The sequence below is a fragment of the Rhinolophus ferrumequinum genome, chromosome 2, assembly GCF_004115265.2.
Source record: "Rhinolophus ferrumequinum isolate MPI-CBG mRhiFer1 chromosome 2, mRhiFer1_v1.p, whole genome shotgun sequence".
In the NCBI taxonomy this organism is placed as follows: domain Eukaryota; kingdom Metazoa; phylum Chordata; class Mammalia; order Chiroptera; family Rhinolophidae; genus Rhinolophus; species Rhinolophus ferrumequinum.
This window is the reverse complement of record NC_046285.1, coordinates 48,869,787-48,893,445: the sequence shown is the minus strand read 5'-3', so window position 1 is coordinate 48,893,445 and position 23,659 is coordinate 48,869,787. Positions and strand designations below refer to the sequence as shown.

At 44.8% G+C, this 23,659-nt stretch overlaps 1 protein-coding gene across 19 annotated transcripts in view; it reads right to left on the bottom strand.

Moving 5' to 3' along the window:
• KALRN (kalirin RhoGEF kinase) overlaps positions 1–23,659 on the bottom strand; it is a 615,365-nt gene that overhangs the window by 310,893 nt on the left and 280,813 nt on the right. For all 19 annotated transcript variants that reach the window (XM_033132405.1, XM_033132467.1, XM_033132483.1 and 16 more), the window contains exon 10: positions 12,732–12,854. In XM_033132405.1, coding sequence (XP_032988296.1) covers positions 12,732–12,854 — 123 coding nt within the window. The remainder of the gene's footprint in view (positions 1–12,731; positions 12,855–23,659) is intronic.

Genomic DNA, 23,659 nt, shown 5'->3' with positions numbered 1-23,659 from the left:
GAGAGCCCAGCTCTGGCCCTCCCGTGGGACAAGCCCCAGACAGGGGCTGTGTGGTGTGGAAGTGGGGTGCAGAGGGGAGTGAGAGAGACAAAAGACAGAGGAAAGAGACCTGCACTAAGAATGGGGCCACCTGTACACCTTTCTCAAATAGGGCGGGATTCAGAGATTTGCTCTAGGACAGAAGAGACACCATATATCCACCAAGGACTGTTCACCAAAGACCGTCAGCCAGGACCCAGGGCCTCTGTGTCCTCAGATCCCTACTTCCAAAGAGGAAACACGTTCCTCCCGCTTCCTTTCCTTAGGAGACTGAGTGAAGAGACGCACCCATCGGAGCCTTTCCTCTGTGCAGATATGCTGAGAGAGATCAGTGTCCCCACACACGGCCCTCAAGGGAAAGGGCAGAATCCAAACAGCTGGGGATTGGACCACAAGACAGGGAAGGTCCGTGAGGTTCAGGCTCACATCCATCATTCACCTCGTTATCTGGAGCTCTTGAATGTTCCCAACTTTCACAGGCCAAGAGCTATCTTCCATGACCACAGACTGTACCCATAATCCTCAGTCGTGAAAGCCTTGGCAAGAACCCTGAGTAATTCGGTACAAACCCACCCTTAACACCACAAAGGGAAAATTAAGCAATGGGGTTATGTGAATGGTGACACGATGAATAAAACCGAGCTGGCTAGGAGGCAGGCCTGGCAGGGCATGAATAATTTCACAGAGAGCGCCAGGGCTCTATGGAAGGCTGGCACGGGCTGGGCAACGCAGCTTGCTGCTGGGCAGTAGGTCACTGTGAGCAGGGCTTCCCTGTTTTCTCTGGTTAAAAGCACGTGCAAGATAAGTGGTCAGAGTGGTCTACATACAAAGCATCCAAAATCCACTTTTGACCCCAAAGCCTTACTGAGCTACACTTACATAAACATCAGAACAAGGCTCATTAAGTCACTAGCTGGAGCTTTAGAATGTGGAAAGTCTCCCCAGCTAATCCTGCTACACATGGGAATCTGGCCCTGAACAGTGTCAGAAGCCTGGGGCTTGAAGAGTTCAGTTAAACTCAGAGGCTGGTCAGCACATTCTCTCTCTTGGGAAACACCCGGTATGGGGCAATATCATCAATCTTTTCGATATCTTTAGTTCCTCTCTTCTGAGCGTGTTCCAGACATGATCTCATCCAGTGTCACTATATCCCCCTAGTAATAACGATGGTAATTTACATTTGCTCTGTGCTCTAGACTCAAAGTGCTTTTAAGTACATCAGCTCATGTAATGCCTACTTCCTCTATGGTGGAATATTATTCCCATTTTAGAGATGTAGAAAAGAGGTTTGGCGAGGTTAGATAACCGGGACATACATACACTTGTACATGTAGTTCTGGGCCTCCTACCCAGGCGTTCCAATCCCTGAATCCTTCTCACTGAATTCTGTTACCTCCCACAAGGAAGAAGGGAGGCAGAATCTGTAACTCCGTTTTGTTGATGGGGAGATTATGGCACTAATTGTTGAAGTGTGAGGTACAGGGCAAGGAAAGAGAAACTCTAGGAAATTATTCTGTGTCAAGGTCATCTGGTACCAAATCATTTGGCCACCTGAAGCCACGATGGAATGTAGTTTCTTGGAGAAAACCTCCAACCTCGAACCTTTCTAACTTTATAACTTGTAAACTTTTCAGCTATGGCAGGTGGGTCAGACCCAAGGTTTGCATCCAGATAACTGTTTCTTCTTTAGCTGTATTTTTTTTAAGTAAATGAGACTGACCTGTGAATTCCCAGGACACTGAAGAATCCATTATTTTAGGCAGAGTCCAAACCTTGTAAAGAAAACTGACACATGTCTATCACATGGATTTCGAGCTCCCATTTAAGCCTTACTCACTTCCTCCTTTCCCCAATGTTATTTTCAAATTTTAGGTATGTGATGGCCTAAAGTCTACAAGAGCTATTTCAATCCACGCTTGGCATCACTGAGGCTGAGATATACTGTGCAAAATATCCACAGTGTGAAACACCATGGAGATATGTAATGACAGCTGCGGTTGCCACTATTTAGTATTGTCGGCTCCTAGAATGTAGTAGGACAGCTGCACTCGTCTCTACTGACACCCCAAGGGCAGTGCCTTGGGCTGGCTGGGCATTTGCTTTGTGTATGCCAAGATGAACGAAAGCATCTATCCTGATGAGGCTTGGATGACGCCTAGTACTTCAGGAGCCCGCAAGCTCAGCTCCCTCTGCTGCAAACCTGGCTCCCTTTCCACGTGGAATAACTCAGGTGTAATGCTTTATTCCTGTCAGAACTTGGCTAAGGGCTTTTCTCCTGTTAAAAATCAATTCCAAACAAAATTGGTTCATGAAAAAGCCTCTAGTTGCTCATTGGCAGAGAAAAAAAAACGACATGATCTGCTTGGCGGGTTGTTCTCGTTGGTGATGTGTGTTTATTTTTTGGTTTGCATAATCTACAGCCTAAAGCCCTTTCACTAGGGGCTCCTAGATGCTGGGTCTTGGTACCCGTTGCCTGTCCCAGCTACCTCATCCACACACAAGTTCTCAAAAGCCCTTACCCTTCAGCCCAGACACTCCTGATTTGCTCCATCACCCTGAATGGCACAGCAAGGGAGTACTTGCCTCAAGGAACTCTTAGGGGTTCTGGGAAACATTGCTCACCTGAAACCACACTTGGACCAGAGCCACGCACTGCATCTTGGACACTGACTAGAGCCTCAATTTCAGGGAAGGATCTTCCAGGAGAAGAAGGAACAGACATGAAGGAAAAAGAAGAGAAGGAGGAGGAGAAAAAGAAGAAGGAAGCAGGAAGGAGGAAGTGGAGGAAGAAAGAGGCTACAAAGGTTACAGATTTGAAGCACTCGCCACCATCACTATGTCCCATGCCAGCCAGTTTTAGGGCGCAGAAGGTCCTCAGAGCCCTCTATTATGCGAGTGCATGCACCTACTGAAAGGGGACCTGGAAAGGCTTGTAAACTGCCATTCTCTGAAGCGTTCTCCTGGGAAAAGATTCTGAATGCTTGGCTTAAACCCAGCCCTCCATGTTCAATGCTTATTTTGCTTCTTCTTACCCACTAATAACTGTACCTGCTTTTAATGGCCAATAATTACCAGTTACTAGAATCTGGAAAAGAGGAAGAAGTCTTAATATTAAAGATTTTTACAAGCAAAGAAAAATAACATTGTAGATATAGCTCTATTACCATAGACATATCGTTAAGTGAGAAAAGCTGGTGACCGACATAGAGAGAGAAATATCTGGAAGAATAAACACCAAAGCATTAGCAACTGTTAGACAACTGAGTGGGTGGATTATTTTTGTTCCTTTTTGCTCATCTACACTTCTATATTGAAAATGTGTAGTTTTGTAATTAAAAATTAAAAACTTCATTTGGAAAAAAAATCAAAACGAGAGTTGAATAAGCTCAGTTTCCCTCCCATTACTCTGAATGTATGTGTGCCAGAAGCGTGGGCTCTGGGGTCAGACTGCTTGGGTTCAAATCTTGTTTCCTGCCTTTAAATGATTCTCTCTAGGCCTGATTTTTCATCTTAAAAAATGAGGATAATATTAAAACCTATTCCATAGAGTTGTTTCAAGAATTAAACGCGCTATTTCTTATAAAGGTATACATTCAATAAATGGCAGTTATTACTTATTTTTATAAGTTTTTCTTTATAGCACAGGTTTAAAACCTTGAAAATACCTTTCAAAATATTTTTATCCAGGAGAAATATGTTCACTGTGGAATTCACATATGTTCCTCCTGCATGCAAATTCATCATGTGCTCCCTCTTACTTTCAGCTGAGACAAATGCTGGCTTCCACAGCAGCAAGCACACTCATGAGGCCACCCTGCTTGCAATGTGTCACAGAAATGAAAGAGAGAAGGAAGAGAAAGAAAGTCAATGTAGTTTCTCTTCATCTGGCAGGTTGACCTGTGCTGAAACCAATTATTGGAAAACATGCTAATACATGGTTTGCTTTCAGAATCAATACTGGGCAGACGAGAAAGCTTTCCTCTAGAACAGCTTTCCCTGTTTCCTTTCTGAACTGTCAATGCTCTCTGAGAGATAGTAACTTTATTCGTCTCATCTGTGTGTTATTCTCACGGTGTAGGGAAGGTGAGTATGTCGTCACATTGTGAAACTAGTGGTTATATACTTGGTATCCCTCTAAGGAGGCCCACTGAGTCAGAGACTCCTTTAGAACGGACAGTGCTCTCACTGAAGGTTTCCTGGAAGAGATGATACTTGAGATGAATGTTCAAAGATGAACAGAAGTTGGTCAGGGGTGGTCAGAGTTAAAGAGGTGGGAAGGATGAAAGAGGGGACAGCATTGACACCGGAGAGCGTGGCACGCTCAGGCAAACTCCAGGACAGAGGACTGTAGGTTGGGGTATAGAAGCAGAGCAGGTAAAAGGTAAAACCAGAGAAGGCAGCTGGAGGTCATAAAAGGTTTATGATATCAAGAGTTTGAACTTCTCCCAACGAGAAGCCATCTATGGGCTCCCTAACCAATGGAGTAGCACGATGAGATGTGTGGTGTAGGAAACCCATTCTTGTGGCCGTGAGAACACGACTGTGGGCAGGGGAAGCAGAGGGCTGCTGCAATAATCCAAGCAAGACATCGGGAGACTCTGATCTAGGGCAGTGGCGCTGGAAATAGAAGGAAAGGGGTAACTAAAGAGGTGGAATCAGTGGGACTTTGTGAGGGACTCATTGAGGGGTGACGACAAGAGGGGAGTCACGAGTCCCAGGTTTCCCGCCTGAGCGACGAGGTGGTTGGTGCCCTTGACTGGCATGGGGACACAGGAGGAAGAGCACAATGGGAAAGGGTGGAAGAAGATGAAATAAATTCTGGACACACTGGCTTGGAGAATCCTCTGAGAAATCTAAGTCGAGTGCCCAGAAAGCCAACGGGTTTATGAACAGGTCGCTCAGGTGTGAGATCAGAGATGAGATGGAGTTAGGAGCCATCCAAACAGGGGTAACACTGGAGCCTGGGAAAGAATGTAAAATCATTCAGGGAGTGTACAGTGAGAAGAGAAGGTCTGAGGAACAAATCCTGGAGAAAAGGGAGAAGAGTTTAAGAACGACCAGCCAGAGAGACATAAGGAAACCAAGAGATCATGGTGTTAGGGAAGGCTTGGGAGAAGAGAACCTAAAAAAACGAAGTGGTCGACATGGTCAAGTGCTTCAGAAAGACCAATTAATATCTGAAAAGCGTCTTTTGGATTTAACCACAAAAACGTCAGGTGGAAACTTGGGTAAGATTAATCACAGTTGGCCAGAGTAAACAGAAGCCCAACGGCAAGGGGCAAGGCGTCTAGGAGGTGAGGTAGTAGAGATGCAAATTTAGAACTTCTCTCAAGAACTTGGTCTACGAAGGGAAGGAAAAACAGAGCAAGGCAGGGTCCAGGAAAGTTAGTCTTGTTTTTTTGTTTTATTTGTTTGTTTGTTTTTAATGTGAAAAAAACTTGCAGATGTTTGTATTCTAAGGGAAAAAGGGTTGCCTCTACTGGAAAACACCCCATGATAAGAAGTATGCTATATATTGAGACATTGCATTCTGGTTTTGGACAGCTAATGAAAAAGCAACTGTGGGTTAGAAATGTTACTTGAATTAAGCTAAAATTGGCTTCATTATGCCTTCTACCTTTATCTCTTCTGTAGGAAGCCTTCAACTATCAAACCCAACCCCTGCCTTCCATAAAAAGTTATTAACTCAAAACTGAACGTATCCAGTGCACTTCAACTTCACTATCCTGGCAACCTTCCAACAATCACAGTATACTTTGTCAATATCCTTTTGAAAATATATTTTCTAGAATTAGGCACAATATTCCATATGTGATCTAAACAGCCAACACACAGAGGAATTCTCATCACTCTGGTAGAGAGGTTATATTTTACCTCATTACTTAGAAGGTTTTAATATTCCTCTTTGCTCTAAGAGTAAAGTCTAAACCCTTCCATTTAAAGGTCAAAATTCTTGAGAGTCTAGACACAAACTATACTCTTTTGAGCTTTTCTACACTGATTTGCTCTCTACCATGTAGAACCCTTTGCTTTCATCAACTTATTGGTGTGTTATTTGTAGTGTCACAAAATTTATAGGAGACGCCAGGATATCTGAGAACTCTCATCACCACCATAGTTTTCTTTGAGCCAGATTTGAAATCATGTCAGAACAGCATTTTCCCTATACTTCATCTGATGGAGCGACTATGGTCCTCTCTAGGAACAATCATGGCTTCTTTTTTGCTCTCCTTTCGTCTCTATTATTTCTCCATATTGTTTACTACCCTCAGATTTGTAGATCTCACATAGCTGTGAACCTTTCCAATATATCCTCCTATTAGAACGAATCCTTTAAATAAAAAATCCTCTTCCATTGCCATTTCCTATTTACAAGCTCAATACCTTAAAGTCTCAGAAATATTTATCGCACTTATCTTCTTGTGTTAAAGTCTGAGAACTTTACGTGTTGCACATGTCTTTTGTTGATATATAGATAAGGGAGGCTATAAATATTGTTTGCAATCTGTAGTCTTAATTTTGTTTTTTTAACCTCAGGTGACCTAAGAGCCTTTTATTCACAGGTACTTCTTTCTAAGTCACCTGTGTGGTGTCTCACATATCTGGTTTTGGTCTTACTGGAATAATTTCCTCCTTCCACTTTAAAATTCTCTCAAATCCTTCCAGATAGACCAACAAGGTTTTCTGCCAAAACACGTCCTTCCCAATCTTTGCAAGATGCACTCTACCCCTTGTCAGAAGTCCATTACCCTGGCTCTGTAGGATACAGTCCAGAAAACTTGTAAAAACACCATCTACGTAGGCAGCCGTTTGTTTCCCAAAGCCTCCCTTCTTTTCCAGTCACTGCCATCACATTGAACAAAAGGCAAAAACACCACCTGTGCTTTCGAATCTTTCAGTTCGCTACCCAGAACTTGAAAGTTATTAGGAATGCAGTCCCCATTTCTTCACACAGGAAGCAGCAAAAGTGCATGGACAATTCATGGTCTCGATAAGAGGTTCCTGGCAGGCTTTCTATAATATCTTGGATATTGGCTCCAACACCCTCTCAATTTTCCACGACAAGTGTATACAAAGTGACCTTCAAAACCCCTGGTTCGGAGTTATCCATGACATGAAACATCCTTCTTCTTCCTGATGTGGGCACAACACCCCTCCCATCAGCGCGTGCCAGCAACTTCTCCCCAGTGTCCTGTGGCGGGAGTGTCCTGAATCCACCCCGACATGCAAGATCCACAGGCTCAAACTGCCTTTCGTTTTTCTGCTGTTTCACATTCTTCCGCTTGCTTACTTTATGCCATTAATGTCTCTCCGTTTTCCTGGCTTTCTTCCTATTTTTTTTTTTTTTTCATCTTGTCTAAGAACCTTTCATCCTCCCTAAGAAGCTGAAGCGTGAAAAAGCATCTATTTAGGCTCCTTTCCTTCTGCTTGCATTTGCAGCTGCTATAATTGGTCTCGGGCATGAAAAGAAAGATGTAACTGACTGAAAGGTCACTCTATCACCCCCAAGGCAGGTGTATTTATTGGATTGCCAAATGAACTAATGGTTTATCTTGGTTTCACTAGAAATGCTCCTTGAAAACACTAAAAGAGTAAAGGTTATGTCACCCGTCTTACTATGCGACTTCTTAGAGGGTTAGAATACGTTTGCTGTGTGTTTTTCCTTAGACTGTGAGTTCAAGACAGAAACTGCACATCCCTTTAATTTCCCATGGTGCCCAACACAGAGACTTGATGGGACATGAAAAGTGATGAGTGCTACCGTCCAACTCTGAGGGCACAGGCTTTCCGCCTCCATGGATTGCCCTATTCTATTTGCCCTTTGTACTCTTGTAAGTTAGCTGATTCTACTTTGAATATCTTTGATGGGTAAGATCCTGATAGATCCACTAAAATGTTTTCCCTCCATTTTTGCCTATTTTGACCCGAAGATTCAGAATGAATATTTTTAAAGTGTATTCTATTCACGTTTGAGAAAAAAGCAAGGGTCAGATAGAGAAATAACTAACCAGAGAGTATTGAATGAAATATTTAATTGTGACTATGTTTTTATATTTCTTAAAGTCTTTCTTTAAATGGTCTGTTTTTATTAAAAAAATGTTACACTAATGCTACTTAATATGCTTAGCTGCTTAACTGTGACTTGGTGCTTTGAGATTTTAGATGATATATATTTGAATGTAAGTGCTTGTTAATCTTTGACTAAGCTAGCTTACAGAGAGTCTGGCATTTCAGATAATGAGGTTATAAAGCAGACCACTGACAACAGGCACAGCTGCTATCTAAACCACAGGCACTTGAGTACTCTCCTACTGAATAACAGCAAGTATCTCAGGACAAAATAACAGTACCGTACCCCATCCTACTTCCTGGACAGATATGGGCATCTCTATCCCCTGACAGCTATGTTATTACGGGCAGCAACTCCATCTTATACTTTTTTATACTCCTGCTGACACCTAACATGCCAAAAATATGTACAAATCTAGTGTCTTTTAAAATCTGATGTACTCTATGGCCTGCGTCATTTGACGAGGTTATAGGCAACCTGAGTGAAGTATATACCAGGACCCAGAGGGGGTTCCCGCTAAGGCCCAGGTCTTCTATTTGAGCACAGAGAATGTCAGCAGCGTGGACTAGGAAACCCTGTAGAGACAGACCCCTGGTGCATCCCCTGAGCCCGACCCTCACCACCTGCCCGCCGGGAACCTCCTCAGTCAGGCTGTCCTGAGTGTGGCTCTTTTCCTCCTTATCACAGCTTCCATGCAGACTATTCAAAGAGTGCCATCTGCAGGATGAACGGGAGACTCAGAAATGCTTCATTCAAAGGATAGTTCAAGAGTCTGTTTAAAACCTGTTGAAGAGCTAATAAACACAAAATGGAAGCTCCAGTTTAATGAGAGATAATGGATTGTGACATTAAGTCTTCAGTTATCATCTATATTTATTTTAACAACTGCCTTAAATGTCGTTACCCTGAAGAGTAACCAAGGTTGAGAATCACAGATGTCCCCACTCTCTGAAGAGTGGAGACGTATTTGTTCAGGGGCGTTACTCTGCCCTGACCTCTCCCGGCTGGCTCCTCCCTGCAGAGGACAAACTTCCAGGAGTTGTACCAGATGCAAGCGCTCTCTTCCTGGTTTGACTCGAGACAATTTTTAAAACCTGAATACAGAGAATGGGCGCTCAGAACCCCCTTCTCATATGAACCTTGGGTCAAAGAATCATGAAATCATAAAGTTGAAAGAGGTTCCTTCACTAAATCATGACCCTCTATAGTATTCCGGATAAGCGACCCCCAACCCTCTATTTCACACCATGTGTGACAACCTTCCTGACCATATCTCATAACCAACACCCCCAAAACAACAAGCAACAAGTTTCTACACTTTCACTTCGCATCACTGATCTCTGACTCACTCAAGAATTATCCAAGTCCTGATGAAATCCACTCCTCTCCTCCTCGTGGCCCTCACCTAGTTGAGAACAGAAGCAAGAGAAAGAGACGCTCTTTTCTGACTGGATCATCCCATTTCTCACCATCTGAGTGTGATGATCACCCTGCACAGAACAAAACTGGGTGGAGGCAGGCGGCTATGGACAGTCCATATGCCTTCACCGTGGGTGGAGTTGGTTTCCTTAAGTGAACTACCAATTCCTGGAAGCTAGGTGGCACCACTGCCCACTCCCTACCCCAGAGTAGGGACAAGGGAGAAGACAGGATTGATTTCCAGACTACATGACCCATCTTTAGAGTCCTATGGATGGGGCCACGTGGTGACCTCACGGCCCCTCGCTTAGGTGTTCCCTTTTGCAGGGAGGCGTTCCACATCTGCTCTTTCCCTTTCCAGAGGAAACATTCCTCATAAAAACAGGAGCCTTTTGGAAGGGAGAACTCTCTCTTCTTTCTCACAAAGATACAGTCTTATCAGGAAGCAAGGAGAAGTGGATTCTATCAAGCAATTTGTCATCGGTAGGGCCAGGGGAAGCTGTAATGTATGACGAACGGGATGGCCACAGCAGCACCCCTCCGCTCACTCTTGCTCTTCGTCCTGTTTCCACGAGCAAACTGGTACTCAGAAATGAGTTTTACACCCAGGTCCTACACCTCAATAAGGAGGGCCAGCACAGAGTTAGGTAAGAACATGACTCTGGAGTCAGACAGACCGGGTTTGAATTCCAGCAGAGCCACCAACAAGCCGGATGACTTGGGTACACTGATGAACTTTCTGGGCCTTGGTGTTATCTTCTATAAAACAAAGCTAATACTGTCCACCATTCAGGATTGGTGGGATATAAAACACATAATGGAACCCTAAGCTTTAAAAAATGTGTCCATTCTTTCTCTACTATGAATTTAAATGAATGTGTCTGGTGCTAAATGAAAGGCATTGTCCCATGTGGAAGACATATCAAGCATCCACGAGAAAGCAGAGTGCAATTGGGAGAAATGTTAAAGTAAGGGTGGCCTCCAGGCTTCATTGGTTGTAACAACATTCAGAAATGACAGTTCCCTCATGATCCTGTAACCAAGGCTGGCATTGCCTATGAGGCTGCAGCAGGAACAGAGCAGGAGAGGTGGGCTGGGTCAGGGTTGTAGGTGGCTCTGGGGAGGTCCTCTCTAAGTGTGGAGGGGCTGAGCCACAGGACAGGCAAAAGGCAAGAGCACCGAAGCTATGGGATAGCTCTATTCCAACAGATACCACAACCCTCACTCTCAGCAGATTGGGAATCCAGATGGCCCTCTCCCATCCTTTGCCCCCTACCAGACTGAAGAGGCACCCAGAATGCCCAGCACCCAGCTATTTTAGGCCCATACTACATCTTGTCCACCAAAGGCACACTGGGCCTGTGTCGGTATTATGTGGGTATAGTCCAGTTCATTCTGCAGAAGGTCCTTGTGGCTTCTTTTTGTTGTGGTGGTGGTCAAATATACGTAACAAAACTCGATTAGTGCCGTTAAGTAGATTCACGTTGTGTAACCATTACCACCATCCAAATCCGGAACTCCTTACCTCACAACACTAAAACTGTACCCATTGAATAATTAACTCCTCACCCGCTTCTCCCTTAGCCCCTGGCAACCACCATTTGACTTTCTGCCTCAATGAATTTGGCTATCCTATTACTTCATATACGTGGACTCATACAATGTCTGTCCTTTTGCAGCTAATTTATTTCACATAGCATCCTGTCTTCAAGGTTCATCCATGTCACAGGGTCCTTTTTCAAGGCTGAATAATATTCCATTGTATGGATAAACCACATGTTGCTTCTCCATTCATCCGTGGATGCTTCCACCTTTGGGCTATTGTGAATAATGCTGCTATGAACATGGGTGTACAAATACCTTTTCACAGCTCACCTTTTAATTCTTTTGGATATATACCGAGAAGTGAGATTGCTGAATCATATGGTCATTCCATGTTTAATTTTTTGAGGGACCACCACACTGTTTTCCATAGTGACTGCACCATTTTACATTCCCACCAACAGTGCACAAAGATTTCATACAAGGCTTTATTCCATAGGTTGGGTCTAATCTACATGCATTCACCAGGCTCAGGTCACTGCTGATACAGTCTTTCTAGCTCCTGTCAGGCCTCTCACTTTTCGGCATATACTCGCAGCTCCCCTACAGCTGTGGTATGCTCCACGGCTTTCCTGTCCTCTGGAAGATTCCTTTGGTTCTTGGCAATCCCTCTCCTTTTGTACCCACAGTGTGTATCTGTCGGGCGCTGGTGGTCTTCCTGGTGAGGCTGAGGACTCTGCACGTTGTCCAGCGTGACCCCCACACTGAAGACTGCCCATATAGTGGGATCGGAGCCAGCTCTGGTCATGTGGAAACCTTAGCTGTCATCCTCACTGCTCCAGCAGCACCCTGCCCCATGCGGACACTTCCCGAGCTGCCTTTTCCTCGCCTTATTCTTAAGTGTCTTACTTTCCACTGATCACAGCTGACAAAAGAACGGGACAGCAGTATTTCATCTTGAAAATGAATATTTTCAGGATCCATTTGTAAACTCCCCAAAAAAGGAATCCAAGGGAGACAGGATAAAATTTTGGGGACCGGAGGCTCAGAACAGAAACTCTCTTCGATCACTCCACCAGTAAGACAAATGGGCTCTCATCCTGCCTCTTTGTGCAAATTAGAAAACGGTGCCCATTTTGGATCAAGTGGGCAGCTCAGCTAAAAGGTTGAATATTGTGAAAATTACAGACTATATTGTGCCAGTGATACAAAGGCACACTCTCTGGGCACATGTGGGTGCATGCTTGGTGAACAGGTGCTATCTCTTCCTCTAGGTCCTGGAAGATATACAACTTTGTAAGCAGAGCTGGTGCTGATTTTCAGCTCCCATCACCTGCAGGGAGAGCCATAGGGGTAGCTCTGGGCTGTTGCTGGGTCTGATGTCATTCCCTCCTGCCTTCACCACCGTGTAGATAAGGCTCTTATAGATCATGCTGGCAGAAAGATTTTCTTTGAAGACCGTAAACTAAGAGTCTATTCACCACTCACCTGCTGATCCAATAGCAGACAAAAGTCTCCTTGCATCAGGCGGAAACTATGGGCTATCCACCTGACATGCCCCAGCAAACACCAAAGCCATAGCCCTGGTCTCCCTCACCCTGTACACACACACACACACACACACACACACACACACACACACACACACCCTGCATCTTACCTGAGCCACCTCTTCAAAGTCATCGTGCCTCTTCTGCAGGGCCCGAGCTCGATGTAGGGACTTCCCAACCCCTGTGTGTTTGCTGAGAAAGGCCTCACCATGGTTTTCAATCCAGTCCAACACCTGGTCAGAGGAGGAAGACAGAAACAGTGACTTGCTGGCAGAAGGAAAGACAAGTGACAATATGCTAGAGTCCTAGAGTCCTCATTCCAGTCAGAGAGCAGCAGTCCAGGTGGAACTGCTGAATCCCCTGTGGATGCAGGGGCTTTCATTGCTATCACTGGCACTATACTAAACCAACGCTCAACTACATTCAACTCATCCTTTTTTGATCTCCAGAATATCCCCTCATTACTTTTTCAGTTTTCTCAGCCTTAATTAGTCCATGATTTCAAAGAAGCTACACAGACCGTCTGGTACAGTTTCACCCCGTTGCTACCTTTATTCCAACCACATAAAGTCAGACACATTGGGAGGAAATTAGGCAGAGCCAGAGCAGGGCAGTTCCACAGCGGTGGCAACCAGTCAGGTGAATCCTGCCTCGTTGTGCTTCTAGGACTCTCCTGTTAATCCTGGAAATAAAGTCCAGAGAAGTCAGTCCCCAAGTGGAGCTGTGCTGCAAACTGTGGATCACCAGGAAAACTGTCCTCTCTGGCTTGTTTCCATTTTTCTCCCCCAATCACACCAACCAACCAACCAACCAAGCAAATAAAGTAAGGTCTTTGCACCCTTAAGGCCTTTAGTATCTATGATTCCCTTGGGAAGTAGTGGAGACTCCGTGTTCTTTCAGGATTAAGGTCTAGTCATTTGGCCTCAAGACATTTTCCTTGGTGTTTAAAGAAGTTGGAACAGAGGTGGCTGGAGCAGTAGAGAGACGAGGAAGGGGTGCAGAGAAGGTGAGCAAATATGTTGTCTTGAGGGGCACTTGGTGGGGAAGTGGAAACCCCTTAATAAAAGCCTTAAACTGTAGGGAGGACCGAAGCCTCTACCATCCATTTTGCATTTGCTCAGAAGGCCTAACAAAAATGGGGGCGAAGGGAAGCAGGTCATCTTCTGGCCTCTGAGGAGCTGATGTTCAATTAGTCAGGAGGCCACCATTTAATCAGAATTATAGTACAGACACGCCGGTTCCAGATCCTGCCAAGACTCAACTGAGTCTTGCACTAAACTTTTAACTGCACATTTGATTAATAATACACTAGCCTTCTCAGATTTTAGAAGGACTTTTGGGAAAACGATTTAAATAAAGTGGGCCTGTTTAAAAGGCTACTTTAATCCATTCCTCTGTCTCTTCTACAGCTTGCCCTGGGGCAAGCAGGTAGGCCAAATCATTCCATGGATTGCAGGCATATGAGTTCTAGCTTTACAGAATGCTAGCTTTCGGCTTCACTTCCGCTGACACTGAGATAAATTAATGCCTGCAGTTGTGCAAAGTATGGAAGCCTTCAAAGTCTTCAGAGACGGTATCATAAAGCCCACAAGTTGATATTGATATTAGTTCAGAGAAATGTACATAGGAATATATAAATGAGGTTTACCTAACAACCACTTCACAAAACTGGAAGGTCAGGTCATTTTCCATTCAAGTGAAGAAAAAGTCTTTCCAAAAAATGACTTTATCTAAACATTGGGTATAGAGATTTAAACCTTTTATAAAACCAATTTTGACTATATACATTTAATTCTGGAGGAATATCTCTATAAAGAAATTGCCGTAGGAAATTAACTGTATTTTTACCTTTTGCAAACACTGAAAGGCAGCATTGAAAGGGACTCTAATTGTTCCTTTCCTAGAAGAAAGAACAGCCTACGTTTCCTTAGTATTACGTATGGTAAAATTGTAATAACAACAAAAAAATCAGGACAGTGCACTTTCACTTGACTCGCCACAATTTGATCCCCCAATTCTCTAGTATAAAGGGAATACTGAGCAGCAGCCTGCAAGGTTCTCGTCACAGAGTCCCATAGACTGTGTACCATGGAGAGTGCAATTTTATAATTTTTATGCACATTTCAAGTTTTATTAGTCCCCTTTTGAGTATGAATTGAAGCTTGGGGATGATTTTTATATATGAAAGAGCTGTCTTACAGCCTTTCATGAATGCTGTGGAATTGATGACAGATTTTTCCGATCACATTTTTTTTTTTTTCACTGAGCTTTGAGCAGTTAAGTGTGATCTGCTTGTCTGGCACTGTATTCATGAATTTTATTTTATTTCTTTTCATTTTTTTTTTTATTTCTACTTTAACAAAATAGGTTATTCTCAAACGAATTGGTGAAGGAAAAATGCATTTCATCCATTCGTTTGCAAATGGCTACCTTTTATATCCCCTGGATGTGATTTCAAAACATTTGAACTTTTTTGAAAAAGCGATTTGTTTTCTGTTTAGGTCCTTTTGCTTTCTTTAAAATGTCGATTCATTTTCAGTTAGTGACAACTTTCTTAATTAGCTCTACTGTAATCGCTTAAAACTCTATTTCATATTTGAGAGGCTTTTACTTAGTTTAAATATAACTGTGATTGCTCTGTGATGTTACACGGCCTCCACTTAGTCCAGCTTCTGCCATCAGACCTGCTGCCGTGGGGAAAACATGTGCAACCTCAGTGAGGATGGAGAAACTGCATGGAAATCAGTTTATAAGATAAAAACACACACAAATGATTTAGGAAGTGAACCAAATTACTTTAGTAAGACAGAGAGACTGTACAAGTACTCAAGGATAAACATAATTCATATATGAACTATTGTTTAAAATGCTGATCTCCGACTCCTTTGCTATCAGACAGACCATTTAGAGCCGAAATGGCTGGATACACACATTTAGACCACATGCTCTGTTAACCCAGATTCCATGTCCCCCAACCCTGGGAGTATAATCCAGCTTCCCAGACTAGAAAGCAGAGACATGTGCTCTGACAAGTACCTTACACACCATCCATCACTGTACAGCACTGGGGGTGTCGATAGGCTTCAGTTTCTGGTCAGTCCCTGAACATTACTGGTTCAGGAACAAACTGCATTTCTAGCCAAGCCCTGGATCTTACCAAAGTGTATGTAACCATAGCAGGGCACTCCATAGCATGGAGACGACAGATTTTCCTTAAGTTTTGTTTTTCTTTTCAATTTTCATACTCACGCTCTGTTTTTGATCAATGACAGTTGTGCCTCTGAACTTGAGTGGGAAGTAGCATAAAATGACAGTCGTCTACTGATGCTGGCAAGATGTGCCTCTAGTTTTAAAGAAGCCCTTTTATACACTAAGGTGTAAAATAGCTGAATCTTAATTTAAAAAAAATTAGGGACACCAAATCCATTCAAAGAACGCAAACTTAGGCTTACATGGCATTAACCCGTGCGTTCTTGAAGGGGCATTTCACTGGGACCTGGTTTTTGAGGGGCCCCTTCACCTGACATGCAGTCCTCTGTGGGCAGCCCCAGCTCACCTTCAACCCCACCTCCAAGGAGCTCCCGCCTCACCCCTAAACATCGCAAGAGCTGCTTCCCATCTCCTGAGTTTGGCTGTCGCTATGTTTAACGTCGCTGAAAATGTCCATCTCTTTTTTCTCCCTATATCCGCTTCCAGGCTCCTTCCTACTCATCCTTTAAGCACCATCTCAAAATCCCTGGATTTGGAAAGCCTGTTCTCTTTAATAACCCACTCAGGCAAGGGTAGTATCACTCTTCTCTGATTCTGTTCACACCACAATTATCGCCCACAGGCCTGTCTAATTGCTGGATACAGCATGGTTCTCAGCACTGAGTGGTTCGCTTCAGACATGTCGAACTGAACTCAACTCAAACTCATCCCTCGCAACACACAACTTGGGGGTGAATGTCTCCGTATTCCCATAGTAACTCTACCTTAGCATCTCTCACAGTCTGCATGCAAAGTTTCCTGTGTATCTCCACCCTCTCCGCGGCTCCACTCGGCAGGCAGGTAGTTCCTGAAGGTGGATGGGGTTCTCACAGTATATCCTACCCTTTCATCCCGCCCCTGTCCCCAGCATCCCTGCCAGCACTGCACATGCAGGAGCCACTCAATCCATGTTTATAGCCATGAACTGTCAAGTGCAAACATGGCTGAGGCTCCTGCCCTGCTCTCTTGGGAGAAGCTGCAGCATCCCATTCAGTAAGAGACTGATCTTCGCTCAGTAAGTCCGGGACTCCTTGCCACTACAGCAGGCAGACAACCTCGTAAACAACTTGCAAAGCTCCTCCTCCTTTCTCATGTCCCAACTTCTCAACCAGAAATTAGTCCTTGTCCAGAACAGCCTTTTCCAAGAGAGCTACTCACATCTGAAGCAGATTTAGGAGCCCATCTAACAGTCATTATGCATAATTCCCTAATCACCCCCTTTCTTCCTCTTCTAATTGTGTTTATTCCAACCAGCATACAATCAAGACAGAGAGCTTTTCAGGGGAGGAGACAGTTCTATCTGCTAAGGAGAAGAGATAAAGTCCCTTTGAAGAGAACTGGATATTTTCTGAACAGTTGGCCATGAATACAACTGAGTTAATGGGAGAAAATCAAGGGCCTAGCTGCTTTCTGTTCTGGGACTTGATTTTTTTCGGGTTCTTCTAACATGATAGAAACTTAGCGTTAGAGGAGACCCCCAAGGATCGTCCAGCCCAGTGTAAGAGGCCCCTGCACTTAGAAACAGCCCCCTTTTGAATCCAGTTTTAAGTTGGTTTCTAAGCTCCCCTTCCACATCCAAGTGTTGCAGGTTCCTGAAGCATCACTACAATGTGACACCGTCACAATCGTCCTAACTTAGACACCATCCTTGGGATCAGATGAGCCTGGGTTCTTGTCCCAGCTCTGCCCCCAACCAGTTGTGACCAGCTGTGTGTGCACCTTCTCCTCTCCGGACCTCACGGCCTCAATTGAGGATGCTGGATCAGACCCATCTCCCTAAATCTCCCTCTCACACAAATATTTCCTAATTTTATTATATCGTGGGCACAGCAGCTCCTCTCCTTGGAAGAAGAGACCATGGAGGGCTTGTTCTTTGTCAAGCACTAGGCCACGGCACGCACTGCTCAATCTCGTCGATGCTATCTCAGACAACCGCGGAGGTGAGAGTGACTATCCCCATGTTTGGATGAATGAGTATCAGAGAAGTTAATTAAGTTGCCTGAGCTGACACAGCTATCAACTAGTGGAGTCAGGATTCAAAGCTGAGTGGTTCTGGCAGCGACACTGCCATCTAACACCCAGACCCCGTTCAAGTTTTGCCGTCTGTCCCAACGCTGACCTTTCGAGCAAAAGGATGCAGTCCAGACGCATGCGTTGTGTTAAGCTGTCCCTTTAATCTGGAATGGTTCCTTAGGCTTCTCTTGACTTGCCTGCCTAGATACTTGTAACAGTTACTGGGCTATTACTTTATAAATTGTCCCTCAATTTGGGTTTGTCTGATGTTTTCTCACGATTAGAATCAGGCGTACCACAGAATTGATTCTTGTTTTTCCCGCTGCATTCTATCAGGTAGGATTCAATTCCAATTTGTCCCGTTCCTCGAGATGTTACCTTGGATCATTTGATTAAGGTGGAGTCTTCCAGCCTTCTTCACTGCAAAGGTTTCTCTTACTCCCTTTGTAATGAATAGTTATTTGAGGGAGGTACTTTGAGACCACGTAGGAGGTGGATGCTGTGAGATGCCAGACAGGATGTTTTACCATGATGGCTGGAAGTGCCACCAGCAGGCAGACAGCCTTCAGTTGTCAGTCCCCTTTGGGGATTATTACCTTTGCCCGAGGGCACACCCCTTCCCAGGCTGGCTTGTGTGTATTGATGAACTCCAGTATCTAAAGACCCAGTTCTCTCCCCCATCCTGCGTCTGCTCTGAATGGTCACCCCATCTTCAGAATGCCTTACAGATGGCTGAGGATTCCCTGAAATGACACTGGAGCTCAACTTTCCCCTCTATCCAATCCTTCTTCCCTTCTCTTCCTCTGCAGTTAATTCTAAGACCACCTCCCAGTAAACTTCCTCTGCCTAGCCAGCCCCTGTATGGACGCCTTCTCACCCTGTCTGGTCGCCGGTCCTCTAAGCGGGGCTGCCCTCCCGGCATGAATGTGCTCCTCACTCGGCCCAGGCTGGGACACTGCGTGCCACAGCCCCCGCCCCTCAGGATGGCTCCTTAACCCGCGCAGTCTCTGCACCCATGCCAGGCAACCCTCATACAGACACTCTGCTCACTTCACTTGGGCTCCAACGCCCTGCACCAGGCTGTCCCGACACAGGGACTCCCTCCTGCCTCCCTCTGGACCATCCTTCCTTGAGGACTTCCACTGCTGGGCTGTCCTCAGCCACTCAGGCTCTGAATCCCTGGCCACTGAGGCCCTCCCACCCTACTTACCAGCGGTGCCCACCTTGTACAGACCCCATCCTCACTGGGAACTCCCCCAGGCTCACTGGGCTCCCCTGCAGTCTTCTTTTCTAACCCGCCCCCCCATCTGCCCAGTCTCTACATGTTGGACTCAGTTCTGGACCTCTTCTTTCTTTTCTCTTCCTCCCTGGATGACCTCATCCAGTTCCACAGCTTTCAATATCATCTACTCGTATGTGCTGGTAATTTCCGTATTCACAGTTCCAGCCTTCATTTCTCTCCTAAGACTGAAACTCATGTATCCAACTGTCTACTCTTCCTCTCCAATTTGGCAGATCATGGGCACCTCACACTTAACATATTTAAAACAGATATGTTTATTCCCTTCTGCCTCACCAGCTTCTCCGCCTGGTCTTTCCCGTCTCAGCAAGAGATGACACAATTCACCTAACTGCTTCGCCACAAGCCTGAGAGTCTTTCTTATTTGCTCTTTCCTATACACTGTTCCCATGACAACTACCCTACTCCGAGCCGCCATCTTTCCTCACTCACCCCACCACCCCTCTAAGTGGTCTTTCTCCTTTTACTCTTGCCATCCCTGTCAACACAGTAGCCCGACCTATTACTTTAAACATAAATCAAATCATGACACTCCCCTTATTGCAACTCTACAATTGTTTCCTATCACACTTAGAAAATCCAAATTCTCTCCATAACTTATAAGGCCTGATTTGATATAGACCCAGGCCATTTTTCCAAACTTCTCACCTCCTTTTTCCTGCTGTCCATTCACCAGCCACTCTGGCCATTCTCCCATTTTGGGGAACACAGCCAGTTCATTCTAGTTTCAAGGACTTTTAGGTCTCATTTCATATGCCTGGAACCTCTTCTTAATCATGCGCTGTGGCTTATTCATTTAACTCTCTGCTTATACGTCACTGGCTATCACTATGTGACCTACCACATATTTGTCTGTTTGTGGTGATGCTTTCTCTTTACCTCCCGTGTGTAAGCTCCACGTGGGCAGGGGCTTTGTTTGGTTCTCTGCTGTGTTCTCAATGAGTATTTGCTGAATACATGAGTGAATGAACCCAACGAATCTGACCTGAGAACTTCCCGTGTGATAAAGGGCAAAAACCGTTGAAGGAAATACAGACGGTTTCCGAACAGCTGTGGAATCACAATCCCAGCTCTGATTCCTTTGTCTGACTCTGAGCAGTCATCTTATTTGAAATTGATGATTAAGTTTGTGTGATTCTTTGATCTACAGTAAAACCAGCAAGATGGTTTGTTGTTTTAAGTAAACTGAAGAACTCCCGCTCCCGCCCTCCGCCCTCTTTAGAAAGCCATTATTCTGAGACCAAGGCAGGAGAGTTTACACATCATCAAGTGTTTACAACATATTTCGTTCTGTTAAAGGTTCAGGTTCACACAGTGTGTAAAAGCACCCTGGACAGTCCATCGTTGTTTCTGTCTCCTCGCAGCGCTCACTGAGCGTTAGTTCTGAAGGGGAATAGCTCATACACTGCCAGTACCACCCGGATAGCATGTAGGCACCACTTGAAATGCCCAATTACCAGCAATTCATTCTCTGTTCCCTCTTTGGAACAGGTATGATTAAAATAAATGTCCTGCTATGGTGGGAGACGCCACCATTTTTCTGAAAGGCTCAGCTGAAATTCATTAGCAGGTGTATAAACTCTCTTTCCTGAGAACTGTGGTCCTAACCATGCTGGGTGGCAGCTGCTAAAAGACCGGAAGACAAAAGTGTCAGCCACCTCCTTCCCCTGGGACCCCCCCGCTCCCAGCCAGCCCACACCTGTCCCTTCCCAACACAGAGGGGGCTGGGGTGAATGAACTCGTCTTGTCCTTGGCACCTTCTTGGGTGAACCTCCTCAGCCTGGTGCCTGGATGCCTGTTTATGGTGTCACCATACTTTTCATCACTAAGGCTTGAATTTTGGAAGCCACAGGTTCTCAAACTTTAGAATGCCTAAGAATCACCTGGGGTTCTTTTTAAAACATAGGCTCCACTTTGCCCACACTTCTGAATCAAAATGTATGGAATAGGACCAGATCATTTGTTTTTAACACACTCCCCAATCAGCCCAGAGGATTTTCACACTTTGGAAAATACAGTTCAACGTTTACACTTGACGCCTCTCTTGTTTTCTATAACAAAATGGACAGTGATTTCCAGTGACTTTTTCCATAAATGCTTTCAAACCTCCCCTTGCCCCCTCACCCTAGTTTATGCCTTGTGGACACACCATGGCTATGGCTCCCCGGGTATTCCCACTCCAACCTAGCCCCCCGCTGGCACCTCAGACCTTCACGCTGATGGCCTGTTTCCTCTGCTCAGAATCTTTCAATAGCTTCCTACTAGTTATAAAATGTGAGTCTAAGATCCTTCACCCAGTATTCCAGGCTCCAGAAATAGCATGTTGAGGTCAAGGACATGCTGAGCACGGGGGTTATCAGAAAGAAGTGACCGTGGATGGTGACTGTCTTGTCATTTGTTAACATAATAATAAAAAAGGAATTGAGAACATTAAGGCATTTAAAATTATGGTGGATCAAGGAAGCCCCGAGGCTCAGTAACTCCCGGGAAGGGACTTCTTCACACTGCCTCCCAGGTCCCACCAGCCTCCCAACCCTGCTCGGTGGAGGCACCCAGGTCCTGCCTGGAAGGTGCTCACTACGGAAGGACCACTCTTCAGTCAGAACAGAGTTTGCATTCAGAAAGTAAAAGTAAGCACCAAGGGAGAAGGCCATGATGAGGAAGGGAAGAGGGCAAGGCAGAAAGTAGGGCCGAGAGGAACGGGGTGGGGTGTAGGATGCAGAGCGGTGTAGGCGTCCAGGAACTTACCAGGCAGGAGGGTCTGAGCATGCCAGAGGAAGCCTCTACGGCTCCCTCCCCTTGCCAATTCCAGCTAGGGAATACATGGAGAGGGCTGGGACACAGCCTTCAGGACCAGCCTCCTACGCTGGGGAGAGGGATCGAGGGCTCCCTGTAAGATCAGTGCCACCAAAGAGGCAGAGGGGAATGTTTCCTTATGTGTTCTCCAATCAGAAAACAACCCTGACAAGCACAGTCCTCCCTTTCTCCCCTTCCTACCTTCCCAGTTCAGCTGAGCCTCAAGCCTGCTTTTTTGGGGCATGCACTCTGTCTAAAGACTCACCTATTATCTACTTGAATGGACTCGAATGACTGGATTATAACCATCAAAAAACTTAATTGAGAACTTGCATACTGCGAAAGAGCACCACGGACAAATGGATATTATTCAAGACATATGCAACAAAGCCAAGCACCAGCAATGCCTTTTAGCATAATTATGACTGTGAAAAACAAATGAGAATCGGTAGTGTCTGTTTAGGGAAAATTGGTGCCAGAGAGATAACTCTAGAGGGCATTTTCTAATGACGGGACAGATGGAAAGAGTGCTTGGGTGTGAGTACGCCTGTCTGTTGGTCTTACTGGTAGTTGGAGTATAATCGCAGGTGTCAGAGGCTATATAACCTTGGGCAAGTCTCATTCTTTGGGACCAAGTAATCCATCAGGGCCCTTTGAGCCATGACATTCCATTAGTAAATTGCAAACCCCTCAAGGGCAGGGGCTGTGTCTCTCTGTATTCCCATCACCTAGCATAGTACCCAGGAGTACCCAGGGCATAGCAGAGAGGCTAAGAGCATGGACTTAATGGTTAGGTGGACTTAGGTTTGAATCCTGTTCTGCTAAACTAAATGGCACGTTTACTTAACCTTTCTAAATGTCGATTTCCTCATCAGTAAGATGGAGACCAAACTATCACCTGTCTCATAGTGCTGGAAGATTAAATAAGAAAAGGCACATGAAGACATTAGATGTTCAATCATACTTACTCATAAAGATGATGAAGCCTGAGCTTTGAACAATGAAACTTTTATAGACACATTTAATGCCAGTAACAAAATCTCAGGGTTGGAATCCAACCATCACTCTGATGTTTGAATCCTCTCCCCAACATACCCACCAAGTAACCATTAGCTCAGATTGAATGGTTCCCCCTTATGTGTGTTCCCAGATCTGTCTGGGACTACACCCTGAGCTTTTTCCTTTTTAGATGCTTTAATCCCTGCTTCTTATAGGGAGAATTAATTTCTGGGTCCATCATCATTCTGGACACTGTTTGCTAACTAATCATTCTGTGTGTAACCCAAATGCCCATTTTTTATTATGTAAAATTGTCAATTGGATTACACCATGCCCAAACCGGTTTAGTATGATTAAGGGGTGACAGTCACTATCGTTAGTAAAAGATTGAATAATTGGAGTTTAAAAAAAAAATTATTCTCAGATCCTTTTTTATTCTCAAATCCTTTTTACACATTCCTAGGCAGGCAAGAGCTGACATAGTAAAAGCTATAATATTCCATGTGAGGCTCCAGTAAAACTGATAGAAACAGGTGAGACGTATTTGTAACACAACAACTATGGGCTTCAATATTAATCCATTCGTTCACAATGGAAAGTCACTGAGCCAGATAAATTCTGCCATCACTGCCCTCACCAGCTCACCTGACTGGACTGTTTACAAGGAAAAGATAGTATTTT